The sequence below is a fragment of the Oryzias latipes genome, chromosome 13 (genome assembly GCF_002234675.1).
Source record: "Oryzias latipes chromosome 13, ASM223467v1".
Classification (NCBI taxonomy): Eukaryota; Metazoa; Chordata; class Actinopteri; order Beloniformes; family Adrianichthyidae; genus Oryzias; species Oryzias latipes.
The window spans coordinates 19,238,216-19,258,722 of NC_019871.2; the positions used below are offsets into that span (position 1 = coordinate 19,238,216).

At 39.3% G+C, this 20,507-nt stretch overlaps 1 protein-coding gene across 2 annotated transcripts in view; it reads left to right on the top strand.

Annotated features, from left to right (window-relative positions):
- The window catches only part of ecel1 (endothelin converting enzyme like 1), a 55,569-nt gene that overhangs the window by 18,529 nt on the left and 16,533 nt on the right, over positions 1 to 20,507 (top strand). For both annotated transcript variants that reach the window (XM_023961543.1, XM_023961545.1), the window contains exons 7-9: positions 9,885 to 10,107; positions 15,547 to 15,645; positions 16,150 to 16,224. In XM_023961543.1, coding sequence (XP_023817311.1) covers positions 9,885 to 10,107; positions 15,547 to 15,645; positions 16,150 to 16,224 — 397 coding nt within the window. The remainder of the gene's footprint in view (positions 1 to 9,884; positions 10,108 to 15,546; positions 15,646 to 16,149; positions 16,225 to 20,507) is intronic.

A 20,507-nucleotide genomic window follows, 5' to 3' on the forward strand; every position in this document is an offset into this window, starting at 1 on the left:
TTGTGCCGCAGAGTTCTGCAATAGTTGTAGGTTTGAAAGAGACTTTTTTGGTACACCAGAGAGCAGGGCGTTACAAAAATATAAACGACTAAAAATAAAAGCATGCACTAGCACCTCTGTGCTGGTAAAAGAGAGGAATGGGGGGAGTCTGGCAATGTTCTTAAGATGGTAAAATCCTGTTTTCACAACATTTCTGATGTGAGGAACCAAACACAGCTCAGAGCTAAAAAAAACGCCCAGGTTTCTCACATATTGAGAAGGTTTAAAGTTCCTAAGTTTGGGTAAAATAATCTCTCTCTTATCTTTAGGAGTAATGATTAAAACTTTTTGTCCTGGTTGAGCTGTAGAAAGTTTTCTGCCATCCATATATCTAAAATGCATTTTGAAAGAGTGTTTATAGGTTCAAGGTCATCCGGAGATACGGCGATGTAAAACTGTGTATCATCAGCATAGCTGTGAAAGTCAACGCCATGTCTCCTGATGACATCCCCAAGAGGCAACATATGTCAATTAAAAAGTATTGGTCCCAAAATTGAACCCTGAGGAACCCACAACCTATTTCATGGACTCCTGAGGACCTGAGTATCCATACTTAAAAAAAATAGCAGCTCTTGAGAGGTTTATGTCAATGTGTTATATCTTATTACATTTTCACGATATTTCGGAAAAAAATGTCTGAGCAAGAGGGAAATGCCAGAAAAAGGTTTTGTAAAAGAACATTCTGAATTATGAGCTTTGTTTCTGTATGGTGGACTTGGAAACCAAGACAACTCACACATACCTCATGAACCATTTACACAACATGAACAAGAGATCCAACGCCAGATCGGTTTGGCTAACAATGGTTGGATAAAAAGCTGACATTATAGAACAACCTTAGATTATAGCGTTTTGATGAAAACCACTGGAAATGTTCAAGCAGCAAACGCATTTCCTGTAAAGTCTCCTGCCTGCGAGCACTTAACATCATCACAGCACTTTCAGGATCACAGCATGTAAAGTTTCACTCAGCTAAAACTTCACCTGAACCACACAAAAGCTTTTCCTGTATTCTTCAGAAATAAAAAAAAAACAGTTTTTTTATTGACAATTTAGCTCCTAAACGGTTTAATTACCCAGTCTTTTCTACATTCCTCATTTTTTCCATTTCATTTTGTTTCTGATGGATTTATTTCGTCATCCAGTCAATTTCACTCTCCTTCAGTCTATTGTCTTTCTGTTTCTTTCACTTTGTTTCTTCATCCTTTTATTTCTTTGTAAGAAGTCTGTCTGAATTTTTCTTGATTATTGATTTTACCAAATCAATTGTCCATCTTTGCAGTTGTTTTTGTCAAAGTCCCTATCTTCATTTTTCCTAGTAATGAAGTTTCAAGCATACACGTCAGCTGACTAGTCACACATTGGTTCCTCCTCCTCCTTTCTTTTCCTCTAGTCTCATTCCCTGCTCGGTGTGTTTGTGTGTGTGTGGTCCCAGTGCACAGTGGTGACTGCCGCCAATCCCATTAGCCAGATGAGCAAGCCTCCAATGAAGGGGAAAGAATAATGAAAACACCAGCGTCTCCCCCACACTCCCCCTTTGTGCGCTCCTCCCTCTGGAGGCTGTATGTTTGAAAGTGTGTGTCTACGCTGTACATTTAGACGCCTCGCAGCGAAACCGTATGAGTGTTCATGATGAAGTCAGAGATGCAAAAGAGCCACAAATGAGAGTTCCTGCTGGGATCATCATCTCTGTCCAAGAAAAGCAAAACTGGGAACTTCTAGATACAGAAAGTTTAGGAGAAATGTTCCACAAAGCCTTCAACCATAAACACGATTGTTTACCAGCTGAGCATAAAAGTTGGATTACAAAACACAAACAAATCTGACTTTTGTTATTTGTCTTGAAACACAGCTCAGAACAGGTGGATTAAACCATTGTAATATTCACAGGTCTGCAGCTCTGCTGGCACAAAAGTTAAGGTGGCAGCAAAAAAAAATCTCAAATAACCTGATTCTGGGGTTCCAACAGCATTCATTACTTTATTAAACGATGTTGTGCAACCATGCAAACCCCAGTTGGATGGCTACTGACCTAGAAATACACGTTTAAAACAACCTACACAACCTGAGTGTCACAATGACTAAAACAGATAAAAAGAGTGTCCCAAAACTCATCAACTGTGATGGCGCATTTCAGTCCATGAAGGCAATCTAAAGTCTTATCATAAAAACACATTGACTGTCTAAGAGAAATGGACAGAGTGACTCCTCCCCCATGACGTTCCAAACAGGAAGTACTCACTGGCTCCAAGAATCCAAAATCGTATAAACGAAATGATTCTATTTGTCAGAATAACCATTCTTCCTCTGTTCCTCTTTTTTTGCAGCAGAGCAAGAATCACTATTGGGCAATCAATCAAAAGTTACAAATGTTTGATTGATAGATCTGAATTGACTTTATTTGGTTGGAGTCAGAAGAGGACCATTTTCTATGGATCACATCACTCTCATTCACTCCAATTCTCACATGCAGTCAGTGAGACCAACCTTCAGAGGTCTTAGACTGAACCAACCTGCAGTTTGCTTTTGGGGGGGTCATTTTGCGCTTCAAACCTCAAAGCATAGACTGAACTCAATGTTTACATTTTTTATAATTGTTTTTATACTTTTATTTTTCACAAAATGAACCCCATCCCCATCCATCTCTGCTTTATAAGTTGCTTTCCTAAATTCTGCAAGTTACAGCATCCCAAAAAATGTTATTATAGAGTAGAAATTTAAATATTTTAGACACGGAAAACAGAAGAGAAATTGTTATTAAATGGAAATACATTGAAAATCTTTCATGTATGATATTGAGGTGATGTTGGGACTGGAAAGTTGTAATGTTTCAATAAAACCCATGATGGTTTCACACAGAAAACTGCTTCCACAGTCAAAAGACAAAAAACTACTCAAACCCAATTTTCAGTGTTTGACATCTTGTTTTCTTGCATGCAAACAATGTTTCTTTAAAAGCATCCAATCTGTTTTACATGGACATTGATTACAATTTTGCTGCAATTTTTTAAAAAGTTTTTATATTTAGAAGGAGTGACAAATCACTCTGGAGCTCAGACTTCAAGGTCCACAGGAAAAAACGTCATGGGGTCCTTGAGTTTTCAGGTGCATCTGAAAACTTGCTTGTACTTCCCATTTTCTTACATTTGTTTCACAATTTAAAATTTGAAATGATCAAACTGCGGACATTTCCCATCACTATCAGTTTGTAGTAAAAGTGCAGCTCAAGAGGAGTTTTGTAAAGAGGCGCGCCTCTCTCTTCAATTACCTAAGGGGTCATTACCTGCTCTAATGTGTTAATGTAGAGCACGGGGACGGTGTCTTTTCATCTCTCTAACTAGCCCCATTAAAATCCATTCAGCTAATGAGGCTTTCACTCAGTCCTGTGTTGATTAAGACCTACTGCTTGATCTGTGAAGAGCTCTGGCAGACAATGCTTTCATTTAGCTGTGCTTTGACTCCATTACTGCATGAAGTCACACTCACAAAGACAGTTTAAAGCCCTGTTACACCTTTGATGCATTAGAGAATGAATGATTCCCCCATCATGTAATTCTAAAGTTTGCTTCTGTGTAAATGAAGATTGAGTCTTTAGACTTTTAGGTGTTTGTTCTGATGGTTACGTTCTGAACACAGAGTGATGTGTCTTGCTATTGACTTCAAAAAGACTTCTATGAAGGAATTTGCTAAAGTTGCAAACCTGTTAGTGATGTTACTACAGAAAAGACTACAGGTTTTGTTCTCAACAGGGAATCATGAGGAGAATCTGCTTCGCTTCAGCCTTATGGTACATTCACACCGAATGCAGTTTGTGCATCAAATTTCCATCACCTTTATTTGGATGCTCTTCGAATTTACTGCTCAACACCTGTCCAAAAATGTGTTTATAAACCACACCCCCAGACGCGTGAGGGAGGAACTACTGCCAAATGTTTTTAGCCTTATCGCTACATGGAGCAGTGTATTTATTTATCTCATTTACAAGGTATAAAAGACAAGAATGATGTTGAGAGATCAGACGTTTTTATTTTAAAGAGCTCTACAAATGAGATCAGTCAGAGACTCTCCATGTCCCAGTACGGGGAGGTTCACCCCTGCTGAGGGAGCTGTGTCTGAATGACGGCCAATCGCAGCGGTACTTCTGTCTCTCTGTGTGTCTGTCGACTTGCTGTCCGGCATTACTCCAACCAGGAAAATAATAAGAATAATAATGAAAACTGACCTTTTTATCATTGCCTTGATACAAAAAGGAAAATAAAGTTCAGGAGAAGAACGATCAGAATTTCCTCCAGTTAGCTTTAGGCACCACCCACTGATTGTGTCACTAAACATGTCACATCAGTGTATCCGCTGAGCCCCTGATTGGTTGACGCGACGCGTAATCCAAATCCCACGGTGGCGCTTAGATTGCAATGCTGCTGAACTTGTGCGCTGCAGGCCGCAGGACATCTCATCTGTGCGTTGACTGAAGATTGAAACTAGACACCTCTGCTGCATGAATTGTTTGAGTCACTTTACGGGTGGATATGGGCTGTCTGCGGTTGAGAAATGGGGTCTGTCTAGGGCATGCAGGAGACCTGCATGAAATATCAAGGTCATAAACTACTGGGTGAACCCATAGAGCAAAACTCTTTATGCTAAATTTTTTGTATGGGCATGCTGCAAGCAAAACATTGATGGAATCATGGTTTTCCATCCCAATAGTCATCTAAAAACCACCAGACACCACAAAAAACGCTTGAGAAATTAATCAGTAATTAATTAGCCTGAAAATGTGGAAAGAGTCATTAATATTATTGTAAAGACACCTTTGCACAAGTGAGCGACCTTGGGAGCATTTCAGGGAGACTGAAATTACTCCCCTATGGCGGTTCAGTTAATCAACTCACCTGTTCAGCGTCCTATTTAAGTCCAGGTGTGCAAGATGTTCATTCTCTTCCTTTACCGCAAGCGCTACTTTCGTCGCCCCACCCTCCTCCCTGTCTTCCACCTGTGAGCTCCGTTAAGGGTAGTTGTTACACTAAAGTTTTATGGAAATCTTGTTTCATGGAATTGTACGGAGCCTTATGCCAAACTAAAAGAATGTGAAAATAAATAATTTTACTGCATGAGTTGTCTGATTGAAGTCCACCTTTGGCTGCTGTATATCCACAACACTTTGCTTAGTCTGAAAAATTCCAGCAGTTTCTGAAAGCTTAGAGGTTGCGTTTTCCGGCCAATGTGGGGTCATTATGGTAATTCTATCAGTAAGCCTGCAATCCCCCTTTTGTTTCAGCGGGTGAAAACGGTCAAAGATGCAGAGAGCACAGTGGAGAGCAGAGTACCAAGAGCAGAACAGAGAACATGACTTTTAGAATATTATGGCTGTGCATTTGGTTTTGTGCATCTGAAATGCTCCACTCTTATCCTGCAGAATGTCAGACAGACTGCAGAAATTGATGTGTAGGGACATATGTTGCAATGTGGAGTTCATGGCGTTTCTGGTCGTCCCAATTCTGAGCACTAATATCGATGCCACCAGAAAATTCTTGACAGCGGGATGATGCTTTGTTTTGTGCTTCTTTGTTTTGGCATGGTCCTTAAAGTCTTTGAGATGGGCCCAAACGCCCATGTTGCAAATTTGCATTGAGCCTTGCTTCCATAATTTTCTGATGGTGCTATCAACAAAATAAAATCACAGCCACTTTCCCTCTCTTCTCTGGTACTCCTCTTACATCACTAAGGCTGCAGGAGTTACTTACTGGAAAGTGAAATAAGGACACCATACAACAACATCACCCGCACGTCGTAAGTGTGTGTAACTTTTATTGGCCTCATAAATACTTCACGATACATTCACTACACAAACAACAATGGTGCGTTTCATTTTCATGATGTCCCTTGAGGTGGCCTCAGAGCCCTAGGGGAACTGCAAGACACATCTGCGCTCCCCTCAAGGTGCAGCCGCTCCACTCTACGACCCTCCATGTGTCAGACATCCCAAAAACCTGCAGCACTCATACGCACTCATGTGACTTACACTTAAAGGACATTCTTGGTCACAAAAGATTTTGATTGAATTTGACTGCCGTTGGGAAACAGTGATGGTCACATCAGGAAGATGCTGAAATTTGTAAAGCTCTTAAAAACATTTTTCACTTTTTTTTACAAGCCACCAAACAAAACCATGATACTTTTAAAGAAAGATTTATCAAGAATAACACTTTATGAATGACACATTTTATTAAATTCACAAGGATTTCTTTGAGTTTTAGTAAATAGAGTTTCAAACAATTCTCCTCAGTGTTTGCCAGTGAAGGACTCTGGTTTTCTATATGCACATCCTGCAGAATGGAGGAGAGGTCATTCTCAAACAGTTCTAACTGTAGTGTTCATGCCTGGTTCAAGGCACTGCCCGACAATCAACCACAAAAACAGAATATGCCTTTCTGTCATTACAGAACACCATGCAGAAACTCAACATGCACACACCCACTATGCTCTTTCCAGCATAAACTGTTTAAAATGTTGTTAATCTTCATCAAATCTGAGCAAATTAGTGCCATTAATCTAACTGCTATTTCATCATAATCCTGAGGACTTCCAGAAATGCTCCATAACTTATTAAACTAACTCGTAATGTGTGGCACTGAGCTGCTGTTCAATTACAGCTTCCTCCTTAATTAATGTTAAGGAGGCAGTCATATAATTGCAGTTGTGACTCATGCTTGTTCTAACGCTGTGGCTTTGGGACTTTTGTACACAGTTTCATGTGGATTATCTTCTGTCTCACTGTGAGATTTCCTGTTTCTCCCACAACCAAAGGCTGCTGCTGTTGTACCATTAATGTGGCTTCCACATGTTTGTGTGCTTCTAAAGACATTCGCTGGCCGGGTGCTCACAATGGACAAAAGGGACGTAGCACAGTCCCTACAATAATCATGCAAGACAAATAGAAGAAGCTACACCTGTAACAAACAGCCTAAAACTAGGAAAGGAACATTGATCTTAAGGAGAAACTCACTTGAAAGTAGTACACTTATCTGTGCATGCAACAAACTACTTTTACTGAACAAGAAATCTTGTAAGATATAAAATCTGGAAACAAGGCGTTCCACACAAGCGTTTAAACAGGGAAAATTAAGCTAAAAAAGTTAACTGTTAGAATTACCTGAAATTGAAGGCTATACAGCAAAATAAGTAATTTCTTGGTAGTTCCAAGCAAATGGTTTGTATTTTTTGAGTTTTTATTATTCTAATTGTAGTTAGTTTTGATTACAGTGACAAAAAAATAGTGTTTTAAATATAAATGAGCCCTTTTAGAACAAAATGTGAACAAAATGAGCACAAGTTGCCCATCTTAGTCATTTCTCATAAAATCTAATACTAGCACTTATTCTTAAAACATAAATCTACCTTTTTTCCAAAATAATGACAATGAATGTAAGTCTAACTTGTCAACATTTGTTGAACTTTAAAAAAGCATCCTACACTGGGATTTGTGGAGAAACAAAAATAAGTGAAGGTCAAAAGGCAGTGTCTCTCTGCATGTATCTCAATGATGGTTAATCAAAACACATTCATTAATCATGCCATACAAATGACGTGCTCATTGTCCAGTGTCTATCAATGGCGTATACTTACATATATATTTATGACTTTTCTACCCTCCTTGAAGGCCCAAAGCGCTTTACACTCACAGTCCCATTCACTCATGCACACATACATTCATGCACTGATGGCGACCCTGCTGCCGAACTCTGGCGCCAACCTATAACCACCAGAAGAAATGAGGGGCTCAGTGTCTTGCCCAAGGACACTTCAACAAATAGGGGGGCAAGGTGGGAACCAAACCTGCCATTCTCCAATCAGAGGTCAACCTCTCTGCCTCTACACCACAGCCTTAAAACAAAAATAAACAAAAGTACTAAACTTACCAAAACTTAACGAAGTTTATATTTTATCTTGGCTCCTACTGTTTCCTCCAGACCTCATCGCCTCATACATCCCATCCAGGCTTAATTCTTCAAGTTTGCACCTTTACTTCAATCAATTAAGTTCACTTCTCAACAAGTTGTCTGGACCTGCAGGGGTTGTTGCTGCCAAGACAGTTTTGACCTAATACCTTCTCTACATAGAGAAAATCACCAGGAAAAACAAGGATGAACAACAACATGCCTTGAGGTCTGCACAGAGCTTCACAACAGGAGAAAGGAGCGTTTGTCCCTGCAGGGCTGATGTGATGTGTGCACCCAGTGGGGGCACCGGGACACAGCAGCACTCCATCGTTTGAGGGGAGAAGAACAGCTTTAATACATATATGCATGATGTTTTTTCCTCTCCTCTTGTTTGACACTTTCCACAACCCTCTGCTGCTTCTTTTTTTTTTTTTCTTTTAGAAAAGAGTGATATTTGCTGGGCTTCAGCAACTTTTCATAGTTTGTTTTTTTCTATTTGAACTTTTCTCTCTGGATCCAGAAACCCTGTCAGAAAAAGTTTGTGAAATATGAAAAGCATTAAACAATTTAATATATGAGGAAATATAATTAAAGAAAATCTAAGTGTAAATGTTTGAATCCCCATGACTTCTTGAGCCCACTTAATTGTATTCACTGAATTTCTGGCATTTTTTAAAAATACTCAAGGGGACAAATTTGTTACTTGAAGCTTAAAAAAGTCTGTTTTAGTTCATAATAACTTTTCATTTATTACATTTATTTATATACATACATATACATTATATTTACATTTATTTATTACTTCTGATAAAGAAATGAAGTGTAGATTAGACTGGAAGAGAAAACTCACTAAATATTTACGTGTGAGTGAATTCATTTCAGTGAAAATAGATTGAAGTAATTTTTTTTTAAATAGAAAGAAATAGTTTAATATAACATTTTCAGTCAAGTTAATCAGCAGTTTTAATTATATTACTGAATAACATATTATTGAAATTGGTTTATTTAAAACAGTCAATTAAAAAAGCTAAAGACGAAGGGTCAAAAATATAGACTACAAAATGTTTTTGAACACAGGATGTTTTTCCCTTGTTATTAGTGATAAATTCTATTAATAGAACTGGTCTTATCTTGGTGAGATTTCTTTAAATAAATTGTGATGTCCTGATCTTGTAAGGCAAAATTTAATCTGGATATAAGCTAAACTTATATCCAGGTTATATGTAGTATATTGCTCTGATATTCTAAATATTATGCCATAAAGTAAGCATATATCCGTTAAAAAAAAAAGGTTTTAATGGAGATATTGTTTAAAAAAATGTTTTCAAGATCAAATGACTTGACAAGATATTCGAAAGTTATTGTCTTGAAAGAAGAAATGGCATAAAACTGAACATTGTTCATAAGTTAGCTTAGTCTTATGTCAAGTGTAAAAGATGTTTAAACTACAAACTAGACCAAAATACTACGTATACCAGTTTATGGTTAAAATATAATACAGTGATATTTTGTACTTTAACAGCCTATATATCAATACAAATATCAAACTTAGGAAAATTAGTCATGAATTGATTGAAAATTTAAAAATTAAAAAGAAAAAGGAAGATAGAGAAATACACATACATATTCATATACACACCATAATATTATTTCCCTTAATGATAAAGAGAAATAATATTTTCACTAATGCGTACAGTACACAACACATTGAATCCATTCAATCCATTCAATATTAAGTTTGTCAAATAGAGTTTGATTAATTGCTTGAAAAGGAGTGGGCGGAAGTGAACATGTTTTATTTTAATCCCTTAAAAATACCTTTTCACAGAGTTTGTCTAGTCCTTAACAGTTTTAATGATGAAATCCTGTATGGCTAACATTTGTCCCTTTTTCCTGTTTTCTATTCAGGGTCCTCCATAACTACATGCTGTGGCGCATCGTGGCGGCTCTGAGCGAGCACTTGTCCACGGCCTTCCGTAGCACCATCCATGAGTTTTCCCGGGAAATTGATGGCACGGAGCAGCAGCTGGAGCTGAGCAGGCTCTGCCTCACGCAGACCAACAAACACTTTGGCATGGCCCTGGGAGCCTTATTCGTCCAGCAGCACTTCTCCTCACAGAGCAAGGCCAAGGTTTGGGTTCTGCACACTGACTGATGGTGGTGCTGTGGTTGAGGAGTGCATGGGTCACTGATGGATGAGGTGTTTTATCTGTATCTGTGCTTACTAAAGACTAACGTCCTCCTCCTATTGTTCACTATCATGTGAAAAGTATTTCCCAAAGGTTTCTGCATAAATATACAAATATATTTCAGCTCAGTTTGTTCTCCTTCTTTTAGGAATTCTCAGTTTCTCAAATAACTCCTAATCATAAATTAAATGTTATCTTTATAAAATAGTAATGTGTGATATTACGAAAACAATTTTTTATTAAAATTCTTTGATCCATTTTCTGGTGAAGGTATTGCAAAAGGAGACAGACCTTTTGAACCAGTCCTGGTTCTCGTCTCTTATCCTGCTGCTCCAGCAGATGATTGCATATTAAGCTGTAATTTCTACTACAAAGTTTGAAATGATCAGCAGCATCACGGGACTCATTATGCTTGTCAAACTCAAGAAGTGAAGTTTCTTTCCTTCTTACTTATTCATGGCCTCTGTGTGCCGTTGAGGGTCCAGTTCAACGTCTGTAAATGCTGCCGAACTCCATCACTTCTCAGAGGACAAATGAGAAGTCTTCATCTTAAATCTGATGTTCCTCCCATCTCTTCTTGGTCTGGTGCGTCTTCAAATGAAGGGTCTCCTTTTCCTCTTTCACTATTTTGCAATTATATTTGAAACATGAACCCAATTGAAGGTTAAAGAACTCCAGTTGTTCAGAATGAGTCTATCCAGCTGCCCCTGACCCTCCTGTCAGAGATGAGCAACCAGACGGAGAAACAGACAGTGAAGGAACTGCTTTAAATTCAAGGCTGACATGGAAAAAGAAACTCTAAATATACGACAGGAAGGCTTTGGTTCCTGAGAGGGTTTAAGGTTGGTGGGATTGATGTATGTGGGGTCACCTGCTCCGGCTCTTCCAGACTTTAACCTCTTCCGTTATTTAAAGTCGGGGATCCTTCGTGTCGCTGAACTCAAACACAAACTTTGCTGGAGCATTTCTCTGTGGTTTTCTTGATGCTCCGTAGCTTTTTGTTCTAGCCTTGTAATAAATTCTTTTACTCAATTGAAGTGTCAGGATTTGGGATCCTCAGGATCACGATCCTGTCCTCTGATTGAGTTTGTACCATTCACGAGAGTCTGAGAATCTGATCTCCTCATGGTTGTCCATTCTCCATTTCACTGCCCGATCATCTGACCTAAATGGTCCCCAGAATGGCTCTGGAATGGGAGCGCATGTTTACAGATCCAGACATTTCTGCTGGCTTGGCTGACATAGTTTAAGTTAATCAATCAAACCTAAAGCTGTTTTGGTTGCTGGCCTTGGCTCATCGAGGTGTGGTCACAACCCTTGTTTGCCTCCCCAGAATGCTTTTTGAAAGATTCCACTATATGCTGCTCATGCATTAACCAAAGTGTGATTTGTTTCACTCTGCACCCCCCTTCTTTCCCTCTGAAGTCTCCAAGGTGACTTTTGGAATTTCACTTCTCTCTGGAATGGAATGGAAACAAATGTTGGAGATTTGTTTCTCAATTAAGGACTTTTTTTTCACATTAAGGGGTTTTTGATCCCTTGATTCCTGCACATGAAGCTGGACTCAAATAAGTAAGCAAATCAATGACAACACAAAGGATGACTTGGCAGCTCGTGACCCCGCCATCCTCTCTGAGCAGTCTGTGGAACTTGGCGGTGTGCATCGGATGCGTGAGACAAAAAGATAGAGTAACCAAAGTTTCATGATTGGTTCTTCCAAGTTGGACAAACTACATTTTTCTAGAAGACACTTTTTAATCCCTTGCAGCTGGGGCACATGTTTACCCAGATGCTTCTTTTCTGTTGAACCAGATCACCAAGCAGGAAAATTGTCCAATAAAAGATCAGGTTGAACAGGAGGGAGGAAGGCCAGACTGTTCTTTTCTTCCTGTCCTGTATTTGTTAGGACTGTCATTACTCTCTACTTTAAGGATTGTCCTGTTCTGGGAGAGCCGTTCATTGATTCTGGAGCAGACTGTAATTTCATGGGCGAGAAATTCGTAAAAGTCCTCTGGAACATAACAAGTCAAAAAATTCAAGAGGGGGGCGCAATTCACCAGGGGGCTGGGTGAATCTCACAGAAACATAGGCAATTGTCTAACAGTTTTTCAGTCTAACAGTCATCTCTAGCTCAAACTAGTTTCACACCAGATTACAGACTGCATTTACTGTGGATGTATTTTTAAAACCCAATTCCAGTCTCTCAAACATACTATAATAAGCATTGGTTTAGCCCGCAGCTGTTGTGATCCTAATGGTAGTTGGTGTCAGAAGATGCTAACTTGTTTGTCTTCGTAAGTGCAATAAAATGAAAAGGACAAAACCATCCGGTGACCGATTTAGAAAAAAAGAATAAAGAAGACCAAGAGACACGTGAAAAGGACAAAGGTTGAACAATGTTAATGCATTATGTAAACCTACAACTTTATTAAACATGCACAATTAATATTATTTGAAAGGTAGTTAGGCTATTGTTAGCCTCTACTTTTAGATAATTCATTCATCATTCATTCATCTTCTTGACTGTTTTTCCCTTTCGGGGTCACGGGGTTGCCGGAGCCTATCCCGGCCACTTGGGCGTAGGCAAGGGATGCCCTGGACTGGTTGCCAGTCTGTCGCAGGGTGGAATGTCCTCAATCACACATCCACTCACTCTCATACTCACACTCACACCTATGGAAGATTTAGAGTTGCCAATCAACCTATGAAGCATGTTTTTGGATGGTGGGACCCGGAGATCCCGGAGAAAACCCACGCTTGCACGGGGAGAACATGCAAACTCCACACAGAAAGGTCCCCCATTGATGTTGTGTTTTTCATGTCCCCCAGCTGGGACTTGAACCAGGGGCCTTCTTGCTGTGAGGCAAGAGCGCTAACCACTGCGCCACCGTGCAGCTCACTTTTAGATAATCCAAACTCAATTTGTGCACACAATTCAGCTAATTAAATACAATTTTATAATTACTTATATCCAACCAATTTGAATGAATTCATTCGCTGGTGCAAATAGCAAAAAACACGACACAATGAGCTGCTGTCACGTTTTTTAGATATTTGGAATTTCATATATTCAGTACTTTTTCTCTTATTCTCAGTATTATTACTATTACTTTGTGGTGGTTCCTCAGCTTGTCAGAAATTGTATTAAAATATACAGTTTCAATCCCATCTACTTTAGTATATTTGTCTAAATATTTTGTAAGAATGTTCCGTTTTTCTATTCATATTAGATGCACTTCTAAAATATTTGGAAGCAGCTGCTGTGGTCCCTTGGTAGATGGCTGTGTCCCACAGCCATCTACCTCAGACGGAGACAGAGACCACTTCAGAACCCGTTTAGGAAGTTTAGGATTTCATGTCTGGAAGCATGTCAGTTCTTTCATCAACTCACATGACAATAGCTCAGATCATATCCACTGCATGAAAACTTGGAAAGAATTAGCTGTAAGGATAAAAAGCTTAAGCTTATCAAAATGTTCCTAAGATCATCCATGGCTCAAGATCGGCTGTCTGATTTGGCAGTATAATCATAAAACTACACCATTGCTAAAAAACTAACATATGAGGATTTGATTGTTGACTTTGCCCATATTAAGGCAAGATGGGCACATTTTTAGTTTAAGAGAAGCAGACCAAGTTCATAGTGTAAGCCATGAGAATTTTCAATTTAATTCAGTTTTATTTATATATCCCAATATTACAGCAATAGTCATCTCAATAGGCTTCAAGCTTTAAGTTGCACTAGTTGTATATAGTTTTTTATCTTATAATGGAGGTCATTTGAAACCTCAAGCAAACATGTGTGATGTTATCCTTGTAAGAGTTGTTTTTACTTTTAGTATTTTTTTTATAAGTCCTATAATAAAGTAAACCATAATAAGCAATTGTACCTTTTTGGGTCGTAATTGGAGGGTACCGAGGGGCGGGACTGGTGTGGCTCGCCCAGGGCATCATTTGTGCCAGAACCGACACTGTGGGACTCATCATGCTTGTAGAATTGTCTCTGAGCTATAAAGTAACACCTTTCTGTTTGAAGAAAAACAAAGAACATCTTATATACCTTATAGAGGTTAGGATCTTTCTAACCTCTGTAAGGTGCAATCCCAATACCCAGAGTCCATTGAGGTTTTTAATAAAATTAAGGCCCTCTCCCAACCTCCTCACGTACCTTTTTGACTGTGCAATAGACATCTAATACTAACCCACTGATGAAACCATTTTACTCCATCAGGCTCTAGGTGAGAAGTCATGGGAAACATAAGACCACTGGTCGGATTCACCCTTCATGTCACCAGTAGGGACAGGGTCCTCCTTTGTTTAAAAAAAATAGAAATACAAATCAAGGCATTTTAGGACCATGTCCTCAGTTAGGACTCAGTCAGATAGCCATCTGTAGTTGCTAGCATTTGCCCTGCATAGCTTCTGGATTGAACTCTTGCAATAACTCAGATCTTATACCTAATTTGACCTACCCAAGGCCAACCATCTTGTTTGGGCTTGTGAAGTGAATGTATACTTCTCATGGACACCATGAGTATTTTGTAATCTGGTCTAGAATAACAAAGGCTTCTGCTTTTAGAATATGGTCAATGATGTGTTAAATGACACGGCCAACACATTTGTTTCGTGTATCTTTGATGATATCCTCACTCTCTAACATTCAAAAGCTGAAAATGTCCAACACAAGAGTTTCATGCGATCCCTTAAGCAGATGTCATAAAATTAATCTCATGATAAGACAAATGTTATGACATCTGCTCTACCAAAGGCTGTTTTGGAGTTTCATGCCAGCTGATACACAGTATTTCATTGTGTAGGTGGAGGCCTTGGACTGGAGGGTTGGAGCCCTCCTATCCCAAGGTCTGTGGACAATTAGGTACACTCCTACATCTTTTTCTTCCATCAGTTAGAATTCGAGATACTCAACCAGCATTTGGGGATTTTGAAGCACCCATTAGGCCTCTAGGGAGAAAGACCTGTTGGGTGGTCGTCTGAACCTTGGACACCTATAGAAAGCATGTTGACAACAGGAAGTGGGCTTCGTTATGTTAAAGGGGAGGACCACGAAGTCTAGATAGCCACTGCTGACATGCCTCTCAGGGTGGACCACAGGAAACTTACATCAAAAGTTACTATCTGGTGGCTGTTTGTCTCTGTCCGCCCTGACCACTTAGGGCCACCCCACTTTCCATGTCCTATGTTTGTTTGTTTTTTACTAAAACGGTATAATATTATTAAAAGACAACAGAGAATGCTTTACAAATGGGACTTTTAGTCATACTACTTATTTACGTTCTGCATAAACAGGTAAAGGAATTGTGTTTTAAAACATTAAGGTATTTCCTTCAAACCTGTTTCTTTGTGCTGCAATCTCCTTACAGGTACAGGAGCTGGTGGAGGACATAAAGCATTCCCTGGACCTCCGCCTGCACGAGCTGGACTGGATGGATGAAGCCACCAAGCAGGCGGCCCGAGCAAAGGTTCCAGAGTCTGAATCCGCCTTTGCATCCCAATCACAACTTGCTGCCAGATCTCATTAGTTTTTCAAAAGGACTTAGTTGTTTCTTTGTGATTCTTTTCTCAGGGAGACTTGATTGATTGCATGGTTAGATAGTGTGATAGGATACATCAAGGGCTTGACATTGAGAGTGAGGATTGCTTAATCCGCGATCCCTCTGTGGTGCTGATTTAGGGTCTGCACGGAAAGATATCCTTTCCAATTCTTTTACAGTCTAAAGTTATAATCCTTTTAGAGAGCCATGCTGAATATAAAGAGCTTCCCTGTAATCCTATTACACTGGGGTTGCCTGATTAGCTGATGTATGTGCATGCGTTTGTACGCGTGTGCGTGTGTGTGTTCTCAGATAATGTTAAAGCCAAGTATGTATGTGTGGTTATTAGTAACTGTACAATAAGTGAATGAGGGAGAGAGTAGCATGACTCACGATGTTCCTCCTCTCCTCCCCTCATCCTTCTCTTCCCAGCTGAAGCACATGATGGTAATGACGGGATACCCAGACTTCCTGGTCAAGCCTGAGCTCATAGATCAGGAGTACGGGGTGAGTAGCCTTTGCAATGACATACTCATCATGCATTTCAATCACTTGTTTCAGTACATCTAGTGTTGTTCAATTTATACAGAGAATAACATTACTTTGCCATTTCCAAGACACTTTATTGATCATCTCTTTTGAGATTCCACTGAAGTCTTGCGCAAAGGTTGATCATTTGCCCAAAAGTGAAGCTATAGACAAAATCCAAGAAATCCTGCAGATCAGAGACAATATTCAGCGTGAATGACGATGACAATGACTCTCCAATTGTTTTCCAGTTCATTGCAAATGAATATCCTTGAATTAATCCATCAAAGCTTCATTAACTCCCCAGTTCTGCGCATTCAGAAGGCAACGATGCAGAAAACGGTTTTCTTTCAAAACAGACAGAACTGTACTCTGAACGAGCTGCCATCTGCTGGTGGAGGACAAAGACAAAAGCTGTTGTGCTTTTTAAAGTGAGCTGTAAATGACTCCAAGGCTGTTTCTGGCTTAAAAACACAAGCTGTGGTCGAGGAACATGGGAGGAGCAGAACTGCCACCCACTCAACTTTTGGAAACTGCAGGAACCAACAGTAGTCTGTCAATGTGAAATGTTTTGTTAGAAATATTTGGAACTGTGAAATGTTGATCTTCAGTTAGTCCAGTCCTTTGGGTCAAACCAGTTTTTTTAATCTGGCCACATGATCAAGACGTGACATTTTCTTCCTCCCTTCTGCAGTCTGTGCTCCAACCTGAAACCCTCTCAAAATCTCTGTCAAACAGAACAGAAGTGTCCCAGGTCATCTTTCCCGGTTAAGCTCGTTCTTTTAGAGTGATCATCCTGCCTTTTTTAAACAGCGCACCCTGTTCTGTGTCCTGATTGGCTGGAGACCCAGTCAATTAATCTCCCCAGTCCGTGCCGTGTCTCCTGTTCAGAAACGCGGAGTTCTTCAAATCTACAGAAATCTGCGATCGATCAGTTCTTTGTTTTCATTCTAAGATCCTGGACCTAATTTCAATGAAGGTTTGAGAATTTAAACAAGAGAAAAGGATGAAAATGTTCATGCCTGTGTGAGAAATGTGTATGAAGTGTGCAGCAGTGAGGAGTTTTAGTGCCATAAACTTCTGTAATCAGACTCTGTGGATTTCACTGATCACGGTTATTTTTAGAATTTAACTCCTGCAATAAACGAGGGAACTCTGTAGTAGTGAAAAAGTAATGCAGATATATGCGTAGCTGCAGCAGAAGACATGGAAATTCGCTTTTTCCATTACTACTGGATGAGAAACACAGACGCGCAGGACACAGCACAGCTGTGCAAACTGTGAGACGTGAGTGGCTGTAGCCCTCAAAGTCTTTATTAGGATTTTGATGGGAGAGGATCGATTATTTATTGTTTTTTTTGTGTGTGTGTGTGTTTTTAAATGTATCAGTATATTTTTCCTGAATTTTTGTCTTTGAAAATCATAGAGTGTTATTTGGTCATTGTTTTATTTCATAAATAATGTTATTTATTTTATTAAAAAGATCATGAATGAATGAAACTTTATTCATACAGCACTTTACAACTCCTTGAAGGTACCAAAGGGCTTCACAGTAAAAATTGATCTAAAATGGGAACAAAAGTTTTAATCTAAAAACTCTAGAATATTCTGTTTTAGAATATAATTTTCAATCCAAATGTTTTCATCTACATTCCATGTTATAATATTTTCACTCCACGCATCTGCTTGTGGTCCGGCCCTTCTATCGAATTTTAGAACCCAACGTGGCCCGCGAGTTTAAATAATTGCCCACCCCTGGTTTAGTTCAAGCCATTAAACCCAAAGTTACACCCAAAAATCAGATGCCATAAATTTGATGTCTTTTCTTCAACAAAAACTCAAGTCTCACAAATTCCTTCCACATCTCAGCTGTCATTCATGAATGCGTCTGAAGCAGACAAGCTGTCAGCTGTTGGGGACGATGGTCCGCTGAGTGCAGATGCTATGAACTTACAGCTGTTTTATCTGTTTGCGGCCACAGAGTCAGAGACTCACTGCAACAGGCAGTGCAACACCAAGCAATGCAGACCAATTCAGAATTAACTATGATTCTGTAAAAGCTAGTTTTTTGTGGGGGAATAAACAGAAACACTGCTAAGTCATTTTATGGGTAACTGAATGTAGATTAAGCATTTCCGGGTGTTTATTTTTATTTTTATTTTTTGTTTTGTTTTTTGCAAAAGGGATCAAATGTTTAGTTTGTGCTTGACAACATTTCTCTGAGAGGATGAGTGTTTTAGAGGAAAATAACAACCACAGTGGGTCAGTGGGTGTGATGGTTTGTGGACACGTGTCCTATGTCAACACAAACATAACAAACCACACAGCAGCAGAACTCTGATGCCACTTACTTACAAAAATGAAAAGATGAGATTTCTGAAAATTCCCCCCAAAAAAGGTAATTAGAATGTCCAAAGATATATTGCTTTTATAGAATTGCAAAACTTTTGCTAAACTTCATTAGACTTTGCTTTACACTTATAATAGGTGCTGACAGCTCATTATTGTTGCATGGCAACCCAAACTGAGCAAATGTACTTAATTCAATCTAAAAGAAAAACTGTGAACATTTGAAGCCTTTTTTCTCCTTTAATTAAAATGTCATAAATTTATTCAAAATAATAATAGACATCACATTATTGCTTTTTGTTAACTGGGCCTGATTTCGTTGCTATTAGATTTCCTTTTTTTACCAAGCGTCCATTACTGCAAATTTGAAAAAAAGTTTTTTTTTCCTCTATTCTCCACCAGAACCAGGAACAGACCCATCTTTTGGGAAAACTTAATTTTTTTTTTTTACCAGCAGGATAAATTTCTGACAAGGATAAGTGAGGCTGCATTAATCCAAAGCGGGAACAGCTCAGCTCATCTAAAAACTGATGCTTCCTCAGCAGTCACACACAACTGTGCACTGTAATCTACTGCTCTGTACATTTCTTTTCAGGATCATTCTATATTCATCCCATGAGGGGAAATTCAAAGTGAAATTTAAAGTGTTCTTTTTTATTTCATCAACTGGAAAAAAGATACCATCTAAAACCCTTAAAGGATTGTCTCTTCCAAAGTGGTCTAAGATTAGATCTCCAGACCAGGATTTCTGAACTCCCATCTTCAGGATTCAGCAGTCAAAACATTTTTGGTTTTGCCGTTCAAACATGTCAACCTTTACTGACTGTTCTAAGCCTCATTAGTTATGACCTGCATTGAGGAAAACAATCAGAGAAACTGTTTTCAAGAGGGTCCCACTCTCCAGTCACAAACGTCAGATCATCTAAAGAGAAACCAGGAGGTTTTCAAGGTAAACAATAAATCTAATCTGGAGGACCCCTATGTAAAAACAATTTATCAGAAGTCATCTGAAAACCTCCTGAGAAGATCGCCAAAACTTAGTTCTTAAATTAATTTTTATCAGACACAGTTTGTTTTTTGTCAAACATACCTTACATGTTTCGGCGGAATACCTTCCACTTTGGTCAGAGTCGTCATCCGGTGGTAGTGTGTGACGTGTTTAAAAACAGAACTCAGCTTCAAGTTAATTCTAACTTCCATTATCCTTACAAATACTTCACGATACCCTTTCACACGCATAACAATGGTATGTTCTATTTTTATGATGTCCCTTGAGGTGACAAGACACACCTGCGCTTCCCCTAAGATGCAGCCGCTCCACAGACCTGCACAACCCAAAAACCCGCAGCACCCGTTCGGCTCAACGCTCCCTATGGGTGCTGTGACTAAAGCTTTAACTCTTTACTATGTCTGTAGGATTAAGTCCAAAGACCCTTCAGAAGTATTTCTGTGAAGTCCCAGGAGATGGGAGAGGTTCAGAACACAAAATGACTGCTTTACTTTTTGATTCAGTCCTCTTCTATTGCTTTTATTCTGATGTTTGATGGTTTTCTCTGGGCAGCATTTTGAGATTATCCTTGTTATGGAATGGCACTCTATAAACTTTGTGATGCTCCAACTACCGGCTCAATCCATACTTTAATTTACAGTCAAATGTCAATAGAACCTCTTTAATTTTAGATTCAGAGGATCAGTTCAGACTCAGGACTGCAGACAGGAACCTTTAGATCTTCAGCAGAGCTCCTTCCAAATCACCTTCAAGGTTTTGGATGTGATGAAACCAACGCATCTCCAAAAAGTAGACACGTCCCACTCTGAAGAGGTGCACAAGCCATGTGTCAAAACCATCACACAGATTTTTTCTCACAAAGAAACACACCAAGCTCTACCTGCTAACCCCCCCCCCCCCCCCT